The 22,391-nt window shown below is 39.3% G+C and overlaps 1 protein-coding gene across 1 annotated transcript in view; it reads left to right on the top strand.

Annotated features, from left to right (window-relative positions):
• The first annotated feature begins 591 nt into the window (after positions 1-591).
• nrn1la (neuritin 1-like a) overlaps positions 592-22,391 on the top strand; it is a 28,896-nt gene continuing 7,096 nt past the window's right edge. The window contains exons 1-2 of the mRNA XM_046863794.1: positions 592-1,428; positions 21,963-22,113. Coding sequence (XP_046719750.1) covers positions 1,377-1,428; positions 21,963-22,113 — 203 coding nt within the window. The 5' untranslated portion in view covers positions 592-1,376. The remainder of the gene's footprint in view (positions 1,429-21,962; positions 22,114-22,391) is intronic.

Raw genomic sequence — 22,391 nt, 5'->3', positions numbered from 1 at the left:
ATGAAGGATAAAATTTTGGACCGAATCTTTGGATACTGGCTTGAAATTGCAGGGTTATAGTTCTCTTACTATGTTTTTAATGCTCATGAAGCCAGGATATAATGTTATGAATTTTTTATTTGTTTTTTATGCAAACCTGCATAAAAACATTCCACTGAGCCACTGAACTCCATTATGGAAGCACAATCTAATTATTCGAATATCAAAATGAAAACAGTTATTTTACAGCCCTTTCTGATGTATAGAAGATAATAAATTAGAACCCAGTGTGTAATAATTAAGTGGATTGTGATTTAAACTGGTAACCAGCCCCCTGCCCTCGATTCACAGATTTACTTGCATGTTGTTTTACACAAAGAATTCCTAAAAAAAAAAAAAAAACCCATAGAAATTGTAATATTGCTCAGTAGTGCAGTACAGTAACAGCCCTTTGCATTTTAAATGTTATAAGTGTTCCTAATGAGGTTATTGAACCGCCTGATGGCTTGTGGGAACAAACTGTCTTTGCATCTTAAAAAGCTGATGGATCTGAGGAAACAAGAAGGAAGGAGACATTGTGGGTGACTGGGGGCTTTTAGTAGCTGGTCTGGTGGATCTTATCCTCCGAGCTGTCCTCACCTTATCCTTTGCAGTACTTTCGTTTTGTTCAGTGCACCCCCCATTACCCAGGAGGTCATCCTGCCTGTGAAGATCATATCTGAATCTCTAAACCCCAGTTTGAGAACCGTGATCGGATAAGGTGTTGTAGATTAAAGTAGAGAGAAAAAAAAGAAAAGGAATCACCAGCTGAAATGATGCTTGCGCTGGGTTCACTGTCTTGCCAGAGCTCTGCCTCCATTATCTAAACTCTACGGATGGATCTATAACAATGCAATAAAAATAGACGTCTAGAAGACTGAACAGTGCTACAAGAACTCTTGTGCTCGAAGTGCACTCACCACCAGCGTCATACTGATGCTGCTGCGTTTAGACATGTGTCATGACGCACCCGTGACGTCCGGAGATGCCCATGTTAATATGTGTAGTCCTTCACTATAGTGTGGCATTGCACTAGGCATCTGCGGTGGAGTACTAGTTTTGGGTATCGGCTACTATTAAGTGCGCTAGTGGCTCTGCGGCGTTTTTGTCTTTTTTTTTTTCCCCCTTTCTTTTCTTCCGGATTCGGATCGCGTAGCGCACCGGAGTCTCGCGCGCGCCGCGGGTGGACTGAGTCGGTCAGAGCGCGAGCGTCACGAAAGCGCGGGAAAGAAAAGTGCGCGGTTCGCGGGGGAGACACGCCGCCGCTTCAGAGCCACAGCCGGGCTTTCAGACTTATTATTATTATCATCATTATTATTATCATTATTATTCCCCCGTTTCCGGCTCCGGTTTGCAGAATGACATCTCTGAGTAGCGTCTGTTTCTTCTTGCCTGTTGCTTTCCACCTCTGTAAGTCTTTTTTATGGCATTTTGCGATATTACTAGACTATTACTTCATCAAATAGTTCAATATGCACTGTATTTGGATATGTAATTATTCCTCATGTTTCTGCAGAGTGCAAAGTAATGTTTTTGTGTGATGTCTTTTCTTTAAGTATACATTTTAATAGAATATATCGACAAACTTTCATTGATCATTGTCATTATAAAAAACTGGGCAAGGAAAAGAAAACTATATATAATGTGTGTGTATATATATATATATATATATATATATATATATATATATATATATATATATATATATATATATATAAAACCTATATATAATGTGTGGGTGTAAAACCTTATAAACGCATATATATGTATGTGTGTATATATATATATATATATATATATATATATATATATATATATATATATATATATATATATATATATATATTTCTGTCTGTGTAAATCTGTATTCACACCGTTAACTGTGCACGCGCACAGTAATAACTGAAACTAGTGTAACTAAAGGTGAAACAGCGTTCAGTAAAACATAGGTGTTCAGCGCAACTGTAATAATAACACCTCAAGACAAAATGTGTGGCATGAGACAGTGACCAATGGGTTTCTTTTATTTTCTTTTGATTTTTTTTGTTTATTTATTTATTTATTATGAAGAAACTCGACAGCGTGTACAAGGCGTGATTATGCCGTGGCGGAGCATCCCTGTGGAGTTGCGCGTTTTCGTCCACGCGCGTTCTCGCAGCTCCGCGCGCTCCCGGACGCGGCCGGTGTGGAGTGAAGCGCTTGTTAGGAAACCGGAGGCGCGAGTCGGCGCGCGGCGTGACCGCGCCTCAGCTCGGCTCAGGTGTTCTCTGGAGGTTAGAAAAGCCCCGGATGTTGCCGAAGCGCCGCGCTGTGCTCTGGTTTAACGCGTCGCCAGGGTTTGTGTTGATGTAACCGTGTTCCTCAGAGGATTTAGGTGGAAAGAGAAAAACTGAAATAAATAATGAACGCATTGAGCATCTGTTCTGGTGTCCTCTGGGATTTCCAACTGAGTGTTCATTCAGGAGTCTGTGTGAAACCACAGCAGGGCTGAACACCAGCAGCTGTGCGCTTTTCCATACAAATATGTGGAAAAAATGACGAGGAGCTGATGAGTTAGCAGGAAATTCCGGAGAAAGTCCGGAATAAAACAAAAATCTAACAATTTCCTTTTAACAATTATTTATTTAGTCTGAAGTCATAAAGCTGAAATCATTAAAACATGCATACCATGTAACCTGGGGCCACTTATTACTGAACAGGAAGAGGAGTTTTAAGGTTTAATATTTGAATTTTTAAATCTATCTATCTATCTATCTATCTATCTATCTATCTATCTATCTATCTATCTATCTATCTATCTATCTATCTATCTATCTATCTATCTATCTATCTATCTATCTATCTATCTATCTATCTATCTCGATCGAGATACCCTGCTTCCGTTGCTCTGATTGTTCCTGCTCGGGGAAACAATTGTGGGTTTTATTTTGTGCTTTTCCTTCTTTGACTTCTCCTTTTATGCTCATTTCTGTGGATAGCAATTTGTAGGCACCAGCTGTCCAACCTCTCTCCCAATCTGCTAGCTGTCTCATTTTAGCTGCATTGATTTTTAAATGTATTTCTTCACAACAAAGCTTAAATATAGCCGCTTTATTGCTGCATTATATATCGTGCGTTGTGATCTCCCTGTCATCACTTCAGTAAGAGAGCCCTGTGATGTCATTTATACATCCTGCAAATGTGATCGACGTATATTTAAAGGAGCAATCATAAACGTGCAAATTGCAAATAAAATTAGCTTCACGTAACTGTGTTGTCATTAAGAAAAGTATCTCTGAATACCTAGCCTCTTTGTAACTGTGGATATATACGTGTACATCACATAGCTTGTGCGTATTGGCATTTTTTGGGAGCACACACACTTAGCACTGTATTTTATGTGTAGTCATGGTTAGTAACAGGGGTCTGCACTGTGGTTTGACTGTAGTGAGATAATTACAATCTATAGTAGTCATTCTAGATTAATTTTCCTATAGCTGATAGCAGGTGTCTTCCTTGTTATATTATGCAGCTAAAGCCATGGTAGTTAATAGTGAATTATTTGTGTTGTAAATATGATGCAAAATTCAAAAGCATGTATGTCTTAATGCAGTGGTGTTGCTTTTTATAAGTCAATGTTGCTCACATTACACTGTACACCGTACTGTACACTATGGTGTACTTCCTTTGCAGTGTGTTTGACTTATGAGTGGAATTATTCTTAATATTTATCAGGAGAATTAGTATAAGGGTTAGGAAGCAGTGGTGTCAGTTATGCTTTAATGAAACATGAAGCAATAATCTATCTAAAATCACTGCATGTGTTCCCATGGGACATTTACATCATTTATTAGACCCCCATATAAGTAAGGTGCTCTTAATGCTTATTCAGGAAAAAAAAAAAAGCTTTGCTCCATTTTCAAGATGATTCTCTATTTTTTGTTCTACAGAGTTCTGCAAAGGAAGGAAAAACTGGATAGTAGGATGATTAGTTCTCCTGTTTTTTGTTTTTTTTTATGTGCAATATGTCAGATCGTTTTATAGTGAACAGAACAGACAGATCATTCTGAGTGCAGAAGTAAAATAATAAATGCTAAATGAATATCCTGCCCATTTAACTATGTGCAGTCTAAGTGGATTAATGTCATGGTTTGGTGTCTTAAACTACCATGAGTTAGCTTCTTAATGTAATAGATTCAAGTCCTGTAGGTCACGCATCCTTGCCAGTTTATTGCTTTCTCCGCTACACCTGAGCCAACTCGAAAGATTTGATAATTATTCCATGAATTAATCAAAAAGGAAGAGAATAAACTATTCCTGGGCCCTCCAGGAAAGAAATAGATCTGCTCTAAGTTATCTACATTGCTAACGATTAATTTGCTGTGACATTGTCATTACCATACCAAATACAGGTCCTCTCGTGGACAGAAACAGCTTCAGGGATATTTTCAACCGCTCAAGAAGACATTCTGTAAGCAGAGTTGTGAGGATTGATGGGCGTATGTAACATCTCCGGTAACGTCTCCCGTGTAAGCTACTCCCTGTAACTGCACACCAGATTTGTTGTCATCTTCTCTTGCAGATTTTTTAGTGTTTTTGGTTTTCACATTCCACAGTGTGACTGTCCATGACCATTTTAACAGAGTAACAGGAACCTGTGTCCTCCAACCATGAATCTTGAGACAATTCAGAGGCTTTTCTGTTGGTGTGTTTTATTAGTGAGAGAGAGAGAGAGAGAGAGAGCGCTTCACACAGCTTCCCCAGTAATTAAGTTTAGCTGAATAGCACTTTTTTTAGTGTGCAGAGAACAATAGCCTTGTATAAGTGGATGTCCAAGGTCACTTTAGCATTTCTCAGGTGGCCAATGTTGTATAGGCTGCAGTAAGCCTTCTAGCATGCAAGATGTAAAGATATATGTAAAGTTAAATGTAACTGCTATAATATACATACTGTACAGACCTCTTGCAAATTAAAGCCAGGCTGAAAAAAAAGCTGGGAAGCTGATAGTGTGTATGGCTAAACTAAAAAGGAAATATTTTCTAGCTCATTAATATCTTCTTCTTCTTCTTCTTCTTTCGGCTGCTCCCATTAGGGGTCGCCACAGCGGATCATCCGTCTCCACACCACCCTGTCCTCTACATCTGCCTCTTTTACACCAACTACCTGCATGTCTTCCCTCACCACATCCATGAACCTCCTTTTTGGCCTTCCTCTTTTCCTCCTACCTGGTGGCTCCATCCTCAGCATTCTTCTACCAATATAATTTATGTCCCTCCTCTGCACATGTCCAAACCATCTCAATCTCGCCTCCCTCACCTTGTCACCAAAACATCCTACATGCGCTGTCCCTCTAATAAACTCATTTCTAATCTTATCCATCCTCGTCACTCCCAACGAAAACCTCAACAACTTTAGCTCTGCTACCTCCAGCTCCACCTCCTGTCTTTTACTCAATGCCACTGTCTCTAAACCATACAACATCGCAGGTCTCACCACAGTCCTATAAACTTTCCCTTTCAATTTTGCAGATACCCTACTATCACAAATCACTCCTGTCACTCTTCTCCACCCACTCCACCCTGCCTGCACTCTTTTCTTCACTTCTCTAACACACTCTCCATTACTTTGCACTGTTGAACCCAGGTACCTGAATTCCTCCACCTTCTGAAGCTCTTCTCCTGCAACCGCACCACTCCACTGCCCTCCCTCTCATTCACACACATGTACTCTGTCTTACTCCTACTGAGTTTCATTCCCCTTCTCTCCAGTGCATATCTCCACCTCTCCAGGCTCTTCTCAACCTGCTCCCTACTCTCACAACAAATCACAATATCATCCATAAACATCATAGTCCAGGAGACTCCTGTCTGACCTCGTCCGTCAACCTGTCCATCACCACTGCAAACAGGAAAGGGCTCAGGGCCGATCCTTGATGCAGTCCAACCTTCACTCTAAACCAGTCTGTCGTACCTACTGCACACTTCACTGCCGTCACACTGTCCTCATACATGTCCTGCACCACCCTTACATACTTCTCCGACACACCTGACTTCCTCATACAGTACCACAACTCCTCTCTTGGCACCCTGTCGACGCCTTCTCTAAATCCACAAATACACAATGCAATTCCTTCTGTCCTTCTCTATACTTCTCCATCAACATTCTCAAAGCAAATATGGCATCTGTGGTGCTCTTCCTCGGCATGAAACCATACTGTTGCTCACAGATGGTCACCTCTTCTCTCAGCCTGGCTTCCACTACTCTTTCCCATAACTTCATGGTGTGACTGATCAACTTAATACCCCTGTAGTTACTGCAGGTCTGCACATCTCCTTTATGCTTAAAGATCGGTACCAGCACACTCTTTCTCCATTCCTCAGGCATCTTCTCACCTTCCAAAATCCTGTTAAACAATCTGGTCAAAACCCCACTGCCATCTCTCCTAAACATCTCCACGCTTCCACCGGTATGTCATCTGGTCCAACCGACTTTCCACTCTTCATCCTCTTAATCGCTGCTCTCACTTCCTCCTTACTAATCTTATCTACATCCTGCTTCACCATCTCCACATCATCCAACCTTCCCTCATTCATCAGCTGCTCAAAATACTCCTCCACCTTCTCAACACACTCTCCTCACTAGTCAACACATTTCCTCTCCATCCTTTACTGCTCTAACTTGCAGTACATCCTTTCCAGCTCGGTCCCTCTGCCTGGCCAATCGGTACAAATCCTTTTCTCCTTCCTTAGTGTCCAACCTCTCATACAGCTCCTCATATGCCTTTTCCTTGGCTTTCGCCACATCCTCTTAACCTGCTGCCGCATCTCCTTGTACTCCTGCCTACTTTTCTCATCACTCTGTCTATCCCACTTCTGTTTTGCCAACCTCTTTCTCCTTATGCTCTCCTGCACTTCCTCATTCCACCACCACGTCTCCTTGTCTTCCTTTCTATTTCCAGATGTCACACCAAGTACTTTTCTAGCTGCCTCCTCATCACTCCTGCAGTAGTTGCCCAATCATCCAACACCTCCTTAACACCACTGAGCCTCTCTGACCTCTTCCCTGAACCTCACACTACACTCTTCCTCCTTCAGTTTCCACCATCTTATTCTTCTTTCAGTCCTCACTCTCCTCCTCTTCATCCTCGCCTCCAAAACCATCCTACAGACCACCATCCTATGCTGTCTAGCTACACTGTCCCCTGCCAACACCTTACAGTCGCCAATCTCCTTCAGGTTGCATCTCCTGCATAGCACATAGTCCACCTGTGTGCACCTTCCTCCACTCTTATACGTCACCCTATGATCCTCCTTCTTTTTAAAATAAGTGTTCACCACTGCCATTTCCATCCTTTTAGCAAAATCTACCACCATCTGCCCTTCCACATTCCTCTCCTTAAAACCATACCTACCCATCACCTCCTCATCACCTCTGTTCCCTTCACCCACATGCCCATTAAAGTCCGCCCCAATCACTAACCGTTCTTTCCTAGGTACACCATCTACCACTTCATCTAATTCACTCCAGAATCTTTCCTTCTCCTCCATCTCACAGCCAACTTGTGGAGCATAGGCACTGATGACATTTATCATCATCCTTCAACTTCCACCTTCACGATCATCACCCTATCAGAAACTCTCTTCACCTCCACTACACTCTTACTGTACTCTTCCTTCAGAATCACCCCTACACCATTTCTCTTTCCATCCACACCATGATAAAACAGTTTAAACCCACCTCCAATGTTCCTGGCCTTACTCCCTTTCCACTTGGTCTCCTGAACACACAACATATCTACCTTTCTCCTCTCCATCATATCAGCTACCTCTCTCCCTTTACCCGTCATAGTACCAACATTTAAAGTACCAACCCGAACCTCCACTCTCCTACACTGCTCCTTTCCCTGCCGTCTCTGTAGACGTCTTCCTCCTCTCCTTCTCCTCCTTCGGCCAACAGTAGCCCAATTTCCACCGGTACCCTGTCGGCTAACGATACCTGTGGCGGTCGTTGTTAACCCGGGCCTCGACCGATCCGGTATGAAATTCTCATTTGTGATCCGCATATTTGATTTAGCACGTGTTTTACGCTGGATGCCCTTCCTAACGCAACCCTCCCCATTTACCCGGGCTTGGGACCGGCACTAAGAATGCACTGGCTTGTGCCTCCCTAATGGCTGGGTTTTCTAGCTCATTAATATAAAGCCTGCTTTTTAAGATTAGTAGGTCTTTTAGAATAACCTGAATTATTCACCCGGAATACACAAAGTGCAATTGTGTAAAGACAACAAAGTAGAGTGAGACAATAGATAGTGACAGTGCAGCACCAATCAGTACACACAACTGGAATTGTGATAATGAAAAGAAACTGTATTAAATAAATATAATACTGTGCATGTAAACACGTGTTGTTTCATATTAAAACCCTGGAAGTTAATTTTCCATTAGCTGTCACAAAGCTGTTATGAACTGTTAATAAATTTATTTATGATCTTAATAAAATATGTCAGTACATACAGTGTTGGAGTCAATTATGATAAATGTGTTTTAAACAAACTGCATGTGAATGAAAAAGTAGCCACAGGCTTCGCAAATAGACAAAAAGAAAATTCAAGAGAAGCAGATAGACCATAGTGGACCTAGTGTAAACATGAGGTGTGATATCTGCCATGTAAGCAAAAGTATTGTCTTAAAAAATATTAGTGTTTTTCGTTGTTGACTGAGGTTGCATTAGTAGTGGATAAAGATGATGTGTGATATAAAACTGGAATATTGCAAAGGGGGACATAAGAAAAATGTAATGGCCACATGTCACTTCATGTTGGCCACACTTGATTGACTGTAAGTTCACACAGCTGAGGAGAAACAACGTTTTTATTTTCAGACTATTAAAAGCACAGGGCATTACCTTAGTATATAGAAAATATATACTTTGGAATCAAAGTCACTCATTATTTATCTCAACATCTAGACAAAAAAAAATAGACTATACTTTCCAGGAATATTCTCATGCTGACTCACTTGATAAATCTCAGGGCAAGTAAATGGACTGAAGAAAAAAAAAACCAGGGCAGAGAAACTGTTAGGCTTTTATTTTAAGCACATGTGAGGATAGCACCTAGAAAACTAGTTTGGAGAAAAATAGGGAGAAAAAGTGACTTTTGATGCAGTGCTGAATGCAGTGCTGAATGCAGTGCTGAATGCAGTGCTGAATGCAGTGCTGAATGCAGTGCTGAATGCAGTGCTGAATGCAGTGCTATATAGACAGGGAGTACTGCAGGACTAGTGTACAGGGTGTAGAAGAAAATAGAACAGCACTGTGCAGAGTGTGACAGGACAGTTTACATTCACATTAGTTCTCTTGGAAAACGTTTATGCTAATTTGACATACGAAGAGGCAGCATATAAGACAAGCAGCTAGCTCTTGAACCGACTGCAGTCACTGAGCCATGAGGAAGATGAGTCTGGTTTTAGTCCCACAGGTTGATTGTATCACCAGTCTCTGTTCACTCACAGACCATCTGAAGTAAATCAGTCTTTACACCTGGAAACATGTGCTAGCTCTAATAAGTTAAAGCTGGGCACTTCGCTGTTTGAGTCAATAAAAACTCATTAGAGCAGGAGCTGGCTCCAGTGCGAGTGTCCAGTCCAATGAGCTTCCCATTTATTCTCCATCACAGGACTGGATATAGAGTAGCATCGATCCTCCCCTAAAGCTCATTTATTTGGAGGAGGGAGAATTGCTATAATGTGGTTCTAACCAGCACTTTTGTCAAGGGACACTTTGTTTTAAGCCGTGATAATTTCTCTGTGTGTAAATATTACCGTGTCAGATAGAGAAAGGAAGAACGCATAGGAATGTATTCCGAAATTTGAGACTCGTCAGTTCTAAACAGAGCTGTCAATTTTCAGTTACTATTAGCGTTTGTTATATCTACTTCTGGTCCTCCAGCACTGCTTTTCATAGCCTGTGCAACAGCAAACCCTCAGTATCAGTGCAAAAAAAAACAACATATCACTCTGATTCTATAATGCTACCAAATAGTTGCAAAAACGAGCTTCAGTTATTTTGTGTAGGTAAAAGCCTGTTAGTCAGTAAGGGAAATGAGGACATGGGTCAGGCTTTGGAGGAAGCAAAGCTGTTTTTTTTTATTTTTTTATTTTTTTATTGAGTGCTCTTCATTGCTTCCATTAGCAACCTGAAATAACTACTAAAAAGAAATCAGAACAAAAAGCCTGCACAATGTTTCCATTGTCATCAGTCTGTCAAGGTCACTCACAGCTCTCCTGGTGCCATCTCTTTCTTATGCTATGTCCACATTCATCAAAATAGATATGAAAACTGCATTTTCATTTTGAAAATCACTCTTCATCTCCACTGACATTTTCAAATGTTTTCCAAAAATCGGAACGGAAACATCGGAAAACGCTCGCAACCTTTTCCTGTGAATGCATAAAGACACAAAGAGTTTCCATCTCTTTGATCTGATATGATTGTGAGTGAACATTCCGTCCCCTTTTACAAAGTGCATGGGATAGCAGTACAACATTGTCCACCAAGCTTTAAATTTAATGGGTCACATGATGCAAACTATGTCATAGTTTGTTTTTATTAAATACCCTCACTTTCTCAGTCCACATAAGATTGCTACTTGGGAGGGTGTTTTGGAAGAGCTCCATTTTTCACTGGGCAAAAATGCTGTCTCAGTGTGGACGATGGCCAAAATGTAGAGGAAAAAGATGTGTTTTCAGATTTATTATTAAGGACTTGACCTTGCTGTTTTCACTTTCAGTTATTCACAACACACAGCTGTAACCACTCATCCTTTAACTGCCTATTCTCTGAAACTCCTCTTTCCATTCACAGCCAGTGCTTAACCACAATGTCACTGCAACCGTGTACTATATACTTGTTAAGCAGCCCTGTTACAGGCCTTTCTTAGATCATACTTAAGTAAAATTATAGATACGCTACTGCAAAACTTAGTTACAATTTAAAAGTCACCAATTCCATTATGTCTTATATATGTGTAAAAGTCTTAGAGTATCTGATTTAAACAGATCTTTTAGTATTTTACTCAGAGTGAACATAGACTCAAAGATGCACTAGTCCTCAACACCAAGACATGCGTTAGTAAAAAGTCAAAAACAGTTCATTTGTGAGGTTTTAATTCCTAAAATACAAATCAATTTGTACACCTCAACACTGTATTAACCAAGATCAAAGTATTAATGACAAAGTATTGAAGCAATTTTTTTTAATATCCTTACAATGTATAAAATAATCATGTCACAAAGTAGAAGAACCATTAGTGTTTAATGGACACATACAATTAAAGTAATTGTTTTTAGATCTCCAGAGCTGACTGTGATTTAATGCACCTCTCAGTCTCAGAGAGGAGCAATATTTTTATTCAGCAACACTTTACAATAACAGTACAATAATAAGCATGTACTTATATATAGTGAGGAAAATAAGTATTTGAACACCCTGCTATTTTGCAAGTTCTCCCACTTAGAAATCATGGAGGGGTCTGAAATTGTCATCGTAGGTGCATGTCCACTGTGAGAGACATAATCTAAAAAAAAAATCCAGAAATCACAATGTATGATTTTTAAACTATTTTTTTATATGATACAGCTGCAAATAAGTATTTGAACACCTGAGAAAGTCAATGTTAATATTTGGTACAGTAGCCTGTGTTTGCAATTACAGAGGTCAAACGTTTCCTGTAGTTTTTTACCAGGTTTGCACACACTGCAGGGGGGATTTTGTCCCACTCCTCCACACTCTTCTCTAGATCAGTCAGGTTTCTGGCCTGTCGCTGAGAAACACGGAGTTTGAGCTCTCTCCAAAGATTCTCTATTGGGTTTAGGTCTGGAGACTGGCTAGGCCACGCCAGAACCTTGATATGCTTCTTACAGAGCCACTCCTTGGTTATCCTGGCTGTGTGCTTCGGGTCATTGTCATGTTGGAAGATCCAGCCTCGACCAATCTTCAATGCTCTAACTGAGGGAAGGAGGTTGTTCCCCAAAATTTCGCAATACATGGCCCCGGTCATCCTCTCCTTAATACAGTGCAGTCGCCCTGTCCCATGTGCAGAAAAACACCCCAAAGCATGATGCTACACAGTATGCTTCACAGTAGGGATAGTGTTCTTGGGATGTACTCATCATTCTTCTTCCTCCAAACACGTTTAGTGGAATTATGACCCAAAAGTTCTATTTTGGTCTCATCTGACCACATGACTTTCTCCCATGACTCCTCTGGATCATCCAAATGGTCATTGGCAAACTTAAGACGTGCCTGGACACTTGCTGGTTTAAGCAGGGGAACCTTTCCGTGCCATGCATGATTTCAAACCATGACGTCTTAGTGTATTACCAACAGTAACCTTGGAAACGGTGGTCCCAGCTCTTTTCAGGTCATTGACCAGCTCCTCCCGTGTAGCCCTTTCCAGCCTTGTGGAGGTGTACAATTTTGTCTCTAGTGTCTTTGGACAGCTCTTTGGTCTTGGCCATGTTAGTAGTTGGATTCTTACTGATTGTATGGGGTGGACAGGTGTCTTTATGCAGGTAACGACCTCAAACAGGTGCATCTAATTTAGGATAATAAATGCAGTGGAGGTGGACATTTTAAAGGCAGACTAACAGGTCTTTGAGGGTCAGAATTCTAGCTGATGGACAGGTGTTTAAATACTTATTTGCAGCTGTATCATACAAATAAATAGTTTAAAAATCATACATTGTGATTTCTGGATTTTTTTTTTTTAGATTATGTCTCTCACAGTGGACATGCACCTACGATGACAATTTTAGACCCCTCCATGATTTCTAATTCTGAGAACTTGCAAAATAGCAGGGTGTTCAAATACTTATTTTCCTCACTGTATGTAAACTAAATGTTACTTCATTATGAACTAATGATGAGTTAAGTCATATAATAATCAAGAACTAACCTTAACTACAACATGAGTCACATGAATTAATGTGTGAACAACAGCTACCTTAATTACATACTTGTGCATTTGATGTATTAATGAACACTATATGAAGCTCAATGTAACTTGCTCTATGGGAGAGAATATAAATCAAAAGTGCAGTATTTAAAATACATGACAAACACCATTGGATTGTGCCGAATTTTCCTCCTCATGGAACGTACAAAGGCACAATAATAAACACCTGTTTTCACCTGATTATTCATACCATTCTCATCAAATCTACCCACCGTGAGTGGTTACAGTGGCCTGCCCCCAAGACACTGCTCTATTGTCCTCATGGGTGAATTACCACACTCACATGTATTCAGGAAGCAGATGTTGCTTTCCAAACTACAAATCAGGTTTAGCCTACAGATGATGTTTTTCTGATGATGACCGCAGCGATGCGGTTTGGGGAGTGTTGAGCCTTGCATCTTTAACAGAGGGACAAATTAAAATACAGTGAAGTAAAAAGTACATATATTGAATCATAATTGCATTTGAGTAGAGAGTAAAAAATGTTGTTTATATCTTTCGTACTCATTAAAACTAGAAAGAAAAAAAAAACTTAAATACAGTAATGAAGTACATTTACTCAAATTCTTTACATCATTGTATTGGAGAATATTCATGTACATGCATAAAGAAAACCATTCAGCTTTTCTTTGTGTTGAGTGCTGGAGTGACAGAATTCTCATATCTCTACAATCTCGAATGTCTCTGTTGCAAAAGCTTTAAGAACAAAGTGTTTACTTATCAGATAAACTTTCAAAAATCCTTTTTAGAAGCGAAGAACTGTAACTATCCAGATAACTGTCAAAACTCTTATTCTCTCCCCTGGTAAACCCAGATCCACACAACGATTTATCCTGCTCTTGGGTAGTATTTTATACATTGCCTTAATACAGATGTTCCCACCTCCCACTGTATGTTCTGCATTGTGTCTCTATTCATCCTAAAGAAAGACCTGAACAGACAGGTGGAGAACTTGACTGCTTTAGGATTCATGCCAAATTTTGAAAGCCACTTATAGAACTGCCTCAGGCAATGTCCCTTACATATATATTGATCAGGAAATACTATGTCTATTTGTATGCCTTCGTCTATGCCTACTATTGACTGCAAATGACAAACGCAAATACTTTTCCGATAACTCTGCACCCTTTTGGCTAACCTGTATTGTCTGATCCAATCCTTCTGGTCTAATCTTATTTACATTTCCTTATTGACTCGCAGCCTTCAGAAACTAAATGTAAAAATAATCCACAACTTCTGCTCAAAGATGTTTCAGTTCAAAGATGTCTTGTCTGCGGTACCGCTGATCAAAGTATTAAATCTCTGCCATGCAGAGCCCATAACCTTTTCACCATATTTCCTCTCATTTCATCTTCGTTTTGACTGCCTGTTCAAACATCCCAGCAGCTTAAGCAGAGAGAATTCATATTGAATTCTTTAGTGGTCATAAGTGAAACATATTATGTTAATTTTAGTAGTTGTATACACACTGGAGGGCCAAGTCTTTAAGTTCTCATGCCAAAGTGGTGTTGTTTTTTTCTTTTCTTTTGTCCTTAGAATAAGACAATCAATACCAAACATGAAATTGTACTCAATAATTCTAAAGTGACTACCTGTGATTGTGTATAATAGCTTAAGATTTCATTTCCCAACAAAGCAGGTTTTTATGTAGTCTAGTGTGAAGGCTCAGTTTGACTATTTAAAACGTAAGTTATTGAATTCCTTACATAAAACAATATGCCATATATACAATTCATTTTTAGAATATTGATTCTATTTTATTATCTATTCTCCAGCCTACTTATTACAGGGGTGTTTTACAATGAGCTTAAGTAGACTAATTGGTTTTCGACCATTGTCCGTTTTATATGCCAGTCTCAAGTGGTTGCAAAGAAGAACACAATTATTTTGTTTTTATGCCCTGATTCAACAGTGGTATTGTGTCTCTCATAGAGAACAGAAATGTAGAGTGCAGCTTGGAGAATGCTGAGAAAGCAGGCATTCACTGGCATTGCTGTTTGAATGATGTTTGAAAAGTGCCTATTGATGTGAAGGTTGCGCTTCTATGTCTGAAAAGCTCCTCATAATGCTGCATTGTTCTTCTTGCTATTTTTAATCCAGGGTTACAGGATAGTTGTGGACCTTATGTGCCCTCTTTATGCCACACATAGTCTTTCTTTCTGCCTCAGCCCAACATCAGGTTGTTCATTTGCTGTAAATTTTGTGTAAGGCTAAATTTAGAACTGCTGGTTTGTATACTCAAATGGACCACGCACATTTATATTTAAACATTATTCTCCAATATTTTCTTTCTATACTATTCCTTTTACATTAAAACTCTGCACTGTGTTGCATCAAGTGAATAGCAGGTAAAAGTTTTAAACCATTTCACACAAAAATAGTTAATCAGTCCTTTTCTGGGGAGACTTTATTCAGGCATGCAAGTGGTGCAGTGCACCACTTTATAAAGCAAAATTTGGATACCTGATCTGTCTGCATAAGCTGAGTGCAAAAAGAGGTGAGGCACTGTAACCCCAAGTCTGGAAAAAAACAAAAAAAGCATTTAAAGTACCTGCAAAACCAAGGACCAGTATTGTGGATCTACTGCTTGTTGACTTCTAACTAAACTTTGTGATCGTCAAAAAAGTACTATCTGCCGTGTCTTTCATCCATGAGCTTACAGACGCCCACAGTGTAATGTTGCTGTGATTGACAGGAAATAGTGCCCACAGCCAAATGTGCTCCATTGGATCCTGGCCATTAGATGGTTGTGGCATCGCCACACACATTTTTCTGTTACACTGATCATGTACAGAGATCTTCTTAAAAAAAAACATTAACTTGAAAACACATAACAGAATGTATAAATGTGATGAAGCAATCATTTAATATAATACAGACCTAATCTCAATAATAACATGTAAGCAGCCTATATACCTGGCCCCAGGTTGTTTAATATGCTTAGTAAAAGAAATTCAGCTGATGACTTTTAAAGATATGCATGGCAGGGTTAACAGGTTTCATTATAAACAATTTTGTGCGCATTTTAGCAGAGAAAAATAGATATTAATCACCGTCCTGTTTATTTTGACTGGAAAGTAGAACCAAAGTTCCTAAAGTAGTTCCTGATATTCAAAGACACTCTTTAATGTAATAATTAAGTCTGCACATGCACTTTACCTCCCTCCCTTATTTAGATCATGGGAGTGGAGGTGTAAATGGAAAACACATAGATGTTAGCCAAATCATTTGGAAAGCAGTGTTTGCTAGCAGAGTTAATTATCAGGTATTGTTTAGTGCAATGCTGAGCTGCTGTAGATCTCATTTCAGAGGCTTTCCTGGGGGAATTAGGTCCACTGTCTGCCTCTCGCACGCTATGTGGTTGACGTAAGCTTCATTACTGCGTTGTCCTTAACGATGCTACACAAGAGAGGACCATAGTTACCACAGTAAAGTTACCATAGTGCTGCTAAAGAACGCTTGCAGCTGTTTTTGAACATGGCAGTGACAGTCGGTTCAGAGAGTGTCAGAGATTCTTTCTTTTGCTTTCATTCATCACATTACTGAGTACTGCCACTGCCTTCTCCAATACATTTCTCATTTATGCTTTCATTTATGGGCACTATTTATGGAGTGCACATAAACTAAAATAGTTTTTATTTTTATTTCTGTAGGAAAACTTTAGTCTCTAACTAGGATCCCCTGAGCCTGCGAATACATTGTGACATTTACCTTTAAAACGGTCCCATTAAAACAATATGCTGAAGTTGAGAACATGAGGCAATAGCAAATGTTCCTCTGGGAACTGAAGTAGAAGTGGAAGTTACGTCTCTCACTGTATACTAAACATGAACACAAACACAGCTTCTATGCACACGCACACATGTGCAAACACGCACCCTTTTTCCCCACTATCAAAGTGCCCAACACCCAATCCCAGCCACTTACTATACAGTCTTTACTAAGCTAAGAAGACATTTATACCTGTGACTGCAGCGAATCCCTGATTTGTGTGCCAGTGGCGCACTGTTAAATATATCTCAGTGATAAGTTGACTAATGAAGCATCTCTCCAGAGTTCTTCCCATGGTTTAAAAGCTCTTATCCCAGCGGGAAATGACCTAATGTCTTGATGAGATCCTCAGCTCTCATCACAAATTTGTGATTTTAATTAGAAAGATTATCCATATATAGTATACAGTATAGAGTTATAATCATACAGTTATCTCACAATTCATCAATTACACCAGGCTATTTACTATGATCGTAATTATACTAATTAGCTGAAACTTGGGAAGAGCACTGTTTAATTAGTTTCTTAATGAGTCTCATTCGCACTTTATTCTGTAACATTTCAGTCAACAATAAGAATAGAATAAAGCAAATTACTCTTTTATCCTCCACGCTGAAGACACATTATTTCTGACATCTATTGTTTTGAGCTGAACACTTCATATTGCTTCTGAACAACTGACTTCTGGTTTTGCTGTTTTAATCCTCGCCTCATTCTTCAAGATTTTAGAGATGAGGAGAAGAAACAGCATCTTCTGAACATTTCAGACTGGTCAGATAAAATACATTTCAAGATGTATTTAGTTGAAGATATTTCCAGTAGAGTGGAGGAACTAATAACAGCAAATGTGATCTAAATGTGGAATGGGGTGTTAAAAAAGCACATATGAATCTATCTTATTTCATGAGTCATGTGTCCTCAAAGGAGACTCAAAGCACTTTTGTACGTCATTATGGACAAGGGCATCTGCTAAATGGCACAAATGTAAATGTGTCCTCAAACCTTTGTTCATATAGTGAATGTACACTGTATGACCAGAACAGTTCCATGGCCACCCACCTGGCTAACTTAACATGCAGACCTCATAGCAAAGGATTTTGAGTTTATAGCAGCATTTTAAAGAATCTTTATCTTAAGCTTGTTATGGGAAATAAACTAAGCAACATAAAGGCACTTTTCAAAACTGTTTTGTTAACTGGAACCTTGAGAAAGTCTGTGTCTGTGACTATAGCACTGTGGTAAAAAACAATTACAATTATATAATTTATACAACAGAGCAGTTGAGGGTTAAGTGCTTTGCTCAAGGGCCCAGTGGCAATACTGCATTGTAATCACTGAGCTACCACCAGAATCATCCATCCAAGAAGAGTTAACCATTTGAAAATCAAGTTTGAAAATGAGTACACATTTAGTTTAAAGCTTTAGTTTAGAGCATTTTCACTGCTTACCAGAAAGTACAGGATAAGTGGGTCTCAAACTTGAAACATCTTCTTTAAAGGATATGGCCTGCATTATTTTAATTCTGACTCATGAGTAAAAATTTTATTATCTTCTATGGTAGTCACGTGCAACATGGCTCAGCATGTCAATAGAAGACTTACCTTCTTACCTTCACCCTGGATTAGACACATTTATTAATTTCTCCTGAATAAGAGCAGGGTCGTGTGGATGTGTGAATGACGCTCCCTTAATCGTTGCTCAGTCATGTTAGGGTGTGGAGGTCACTGCAGAGTAGCAGATGAGAGCAGTGCAGTGAGAAAAGAACCACTTAAATGTTCTGGGTATAACAAATCAATTTGTTGTATTTTATTGATTCTCGAATCGTGGGATATATTATGATGTTTTCCTTTGTTATCGCTCCAAACATGGCTTTGCGCATTAACCTTTAAAAGATCTGAACTATAGCCGATGTGGAAAGAGACATGATATGACATCTTAACTGCTTGTGACATATTCACACAAGATGTCAAAAAAATGCAAACAATTCTCCTAAAATACTGTGCTTTTTTTTGCATGTGGAATCAACACATCATTTATTATCTAAAATATCTACAGTGTATATACAGATTTGCAGGATCTAAAAGAGGGAGAGTTGAAAAAACACTGCTAACCATTGAATGCAGAATTTTCCCTAAGCCATTCTTCTCTCCCAGCTGTCTCTGACTTGCCTGTGGCTATTTGCCCTGGACTATCGGGCAGTTCATTATAAAGGGATGGAATGGTCGATACAGGAAGCAAACTCTCCAGCCAGCTAGGACTGATACAGCACTTTTATTTGAACTCTAAATGTCATTGAGGGCTTGAGAATCCCTTTTGGATTTAAGTTCTCTGCACTGGCTATTATGATTGTTTTGGTTCAAGGCCTAAATAAGTGCTTCGTAAAGTACAGCGTGAAAATTTCAGATTGTGTCCTGTGTCTTCTAGCAACAGTTGTCTTCTTGAGATCAAAACGTATTATTCTTATGATGCTGAAACATGTAATTGGTATAAATACTATTCATCGTAGATACATAATTGTGTCTGTTTCTATTTTAATCAGTTTGTTTTTGTCCAACCAACATCATTTTGAATTGAGTCCTGGTACAAACAAGTCTGTCCATCAACATTCTTGCAAGCGATGGACTCTATTACAACTGATTGATGTCCACAACAAATATGTAAAACATCAGTGAGGATTACAAACCACATCCAAAAATGTATAAACTCACATGAAATCCTTTCTTTTTATCCATCACCATCTGGTAATGCAGGTGGTGATAGGCCGAAAAGAGGGGGAAAACACTATGAGAAAGTTATTGTAAATCTCATGCTACATGATGCCACATGCCATATTATTGTATGAACAAAGCCAAACAAATCTATACTTATTAAAACATACTCTGTAATCGGGCAAACTGATAAAATTTGCACGACTATTTAGGCGTGAGTGTGAAAATGTTGTGATTTGCCAGAAGACGTTCCTTGCTGTGGGCAATCCGTGTAATAGGCATTGTTGAAATGATGATGCTGCACATCATACTACCCATACAACCATCAACACATTATACAGTGTACTACCCTTCTATTCCCTCATGCGGACGGCCGTAAAAAGCATTTCACTGCTTGTCATACTCTGTATGTGTGTATGTGACAAATAAAATTTTATTTGATTTGATTGTTTTGACTAGTAATAGACTTGTTTCAATTACATTTAGTATAAGCAATGCCGTCACATTTTGATGCAAAACAAAGTATTTCAATGTATTTTTCTACCGAGCACTAGTTTATAGAGTGTAGACAGTCGTTTGGCATATGAACTAAGCATTCAACTTCTCCATTTACATTTTAAGAAACTTGATTTTTAATATTAATACTTATATTTATCCTTCACACCTAATATTTACATAGGAGGAATCGATATCTAAATATCAATCAGAATGCCAACAAATGAACCAAAAAGTTTAGAAAGGAAAGCTTATTCAACTTTTTACATTTGATACCCCACATGTAAGGAAGAGACTGTAGAAACTACCAGTTATGCCTGGTGGTGTACACAACATACAGGTACAGATAATTACTAGCTAATTCAGTGCAGTTAGGAATAATTCAAATCGAGCCTTATTAAAAAAAATTCGCTTGAATTGTTCGGTTGTTGCTTGCTATTTGGTTCATTTGACTGTATGAGGGACATCACAGGCATTGTTTCATAGCTCCAGGTTCCCTGGATCGATACACAGCTTAGGTTACTGTCTGTGGAGTGCTCTTGTGGGTTTCTTCCAAGTTCTCCGATTGCCTCCGACCTCCCAGAAACATGCCTGTAGGTGGATTGGTGACTATATGTTTGATATGGTGAATGTGAATATATACATGTTGCTCTGTGATGAACTGGTATTCCATTCAGGGTGTATCCCCAATTTATTTTACACAGCCAGTGTTCCACGGTAAATCAAGCATGGAAGCTGTCAATACTGGGCCCCTGAGGAAGGCCCTCAATTGCTCAGTTGTATAAAAACAAGATAATTGCAAGTTGCTCTTGATTAAGTTGTCTGCCAAATGCCAGAAATGTAAATGTAAGCAATCAATGAAGATGCTTGCGTGATAAATGTATGTACCTGCTAATTAATATCCCTGATTTGCTAAAGAAATGATATTGGTCTGAAAGAGTCAGTGCTTTTAATAAGGAGAAGGCACTAAAGCATTGGACTGTTTTACTAGCATTGTTTCATACTCTTTATTGCCCGGTTTACAGATTACAGAATCAGATGTATTGAAGTAATAAAGCAGTTTTCTTCTTCTTTGCTCCGCTGTCCCATCCATGCTATGGTTTCTGTTCCTCGCTCTCCAGGTTGTTATTAAATGTTGATGGGGATCAGTGAAACCAATAATCTTGCTGCAAAAACATTGCCAGCAATCAATAGGTTTGCAGCAGTTGGGGCAGGTGTAGCAGTGAGACAGGGAAAGAGGAAGAATGCATTGTCTATCAAATATTAATAAAGCATTCCCATTGGGGACAGAGGAGAATGCCGGCGATTCACTCTCAGTGCCAATTAAGATACTCAGTTACGCCTGCTGTTGCTTCTGCGGTCTGACCATCAGAAGGTACATCTCATCCAGAAGAAAGAGCTCAGTGAGAACGAAAAGACTCAGGAACAGAAGACGCAAAGCTGGTCTCTTTGGGAGTCAAACACACTATCGTTTTACTTGTGATTAATGCATATTACAGATGTGCTGTAGAAGGAGACAGCTAATGGCATGGAGTTTAAAGAGCCGTTTATCTGATACTACAGCTTGTGCACTTTAAACAATAAAATCCCTGAATCCCTTTTCCTTCCCAGTGTCCTTCAAGATATCCTCACAACTCCTAAACAAATCTGTGATGTTTCAGAGGCCATGTGCATATATAAGTAAATTTTTAATTTTATTTTATTTAACACAACAAGCAATGCTGCACTGCAGATATTTGAGATCATTGAAAAATTATGCTTCAATAATCAGTTTCCATCTTGTTTTTGGTAGCAATTTTAATAATGATTTATTTTTGTATTGTTTTGTTTTTTTAAACTGAACACATCCCTAAAACAAATTATATTGCTTTCATTCCTTGTATTTTACTCCACTATCATGATGGCAATAAAACACAAAAGCAGCAGGGGAAAAGTGCATACAGCCACCTAATATTAGTCTTTGTCTTGGTTTGCAGTGATGGTGCCAAGCTTCAGCTCTATGGCCACTGCTAGGAGGTGTGGCTTCATCTACAAGGGCTTTGCACAGTGTCTTCTGGCCCTTGGGGACAGCTTGTCCGCGAGCAGCCAAAGAGACGAGGACGTGCACGAGATCGACTCAGTCTGCAGGTCTGTAGACAGTAGCATTAGACACATACACAGCACAGAGATGTTCTCAAGCCCAAATAAAAAGATATGAGAGTAATGCATCAAAGAAATGGGTTCTGCAGGGCATACAAACCTTCATGTGCACTATGAACCAGTTCCACCTTGACACAGTATAACTAATTCACACCTCAGGATTATGTGTCATACTCTGCTCGTGGCATTGTCAAGTACATAATAGGTAACATAGAGTAGCGTGGCTCACCACAGCACCTTATTCATTGACTTTCTTTCAGTGTTTC

The sequence above is a fragment of the Silurus meridionalis genome, chromosome 13 (genome assembly GCF_014805685.1).
Source record: "Silurus meridionalis isolate SWU-2019-XX chromosome 13, ASM1480568v1, whole genome shotgun sequence".
Classification (NCBI taxonomy): domain Eukaryota; kingdom Metazoa; phylum Chordata; class Actinopteri; order Siluriformes; family Siluridae; genus Silurus; species Silurus meridionalis.
This window is presented reverse-complemented; position numbering and strand designations above follow the sequence as displayed.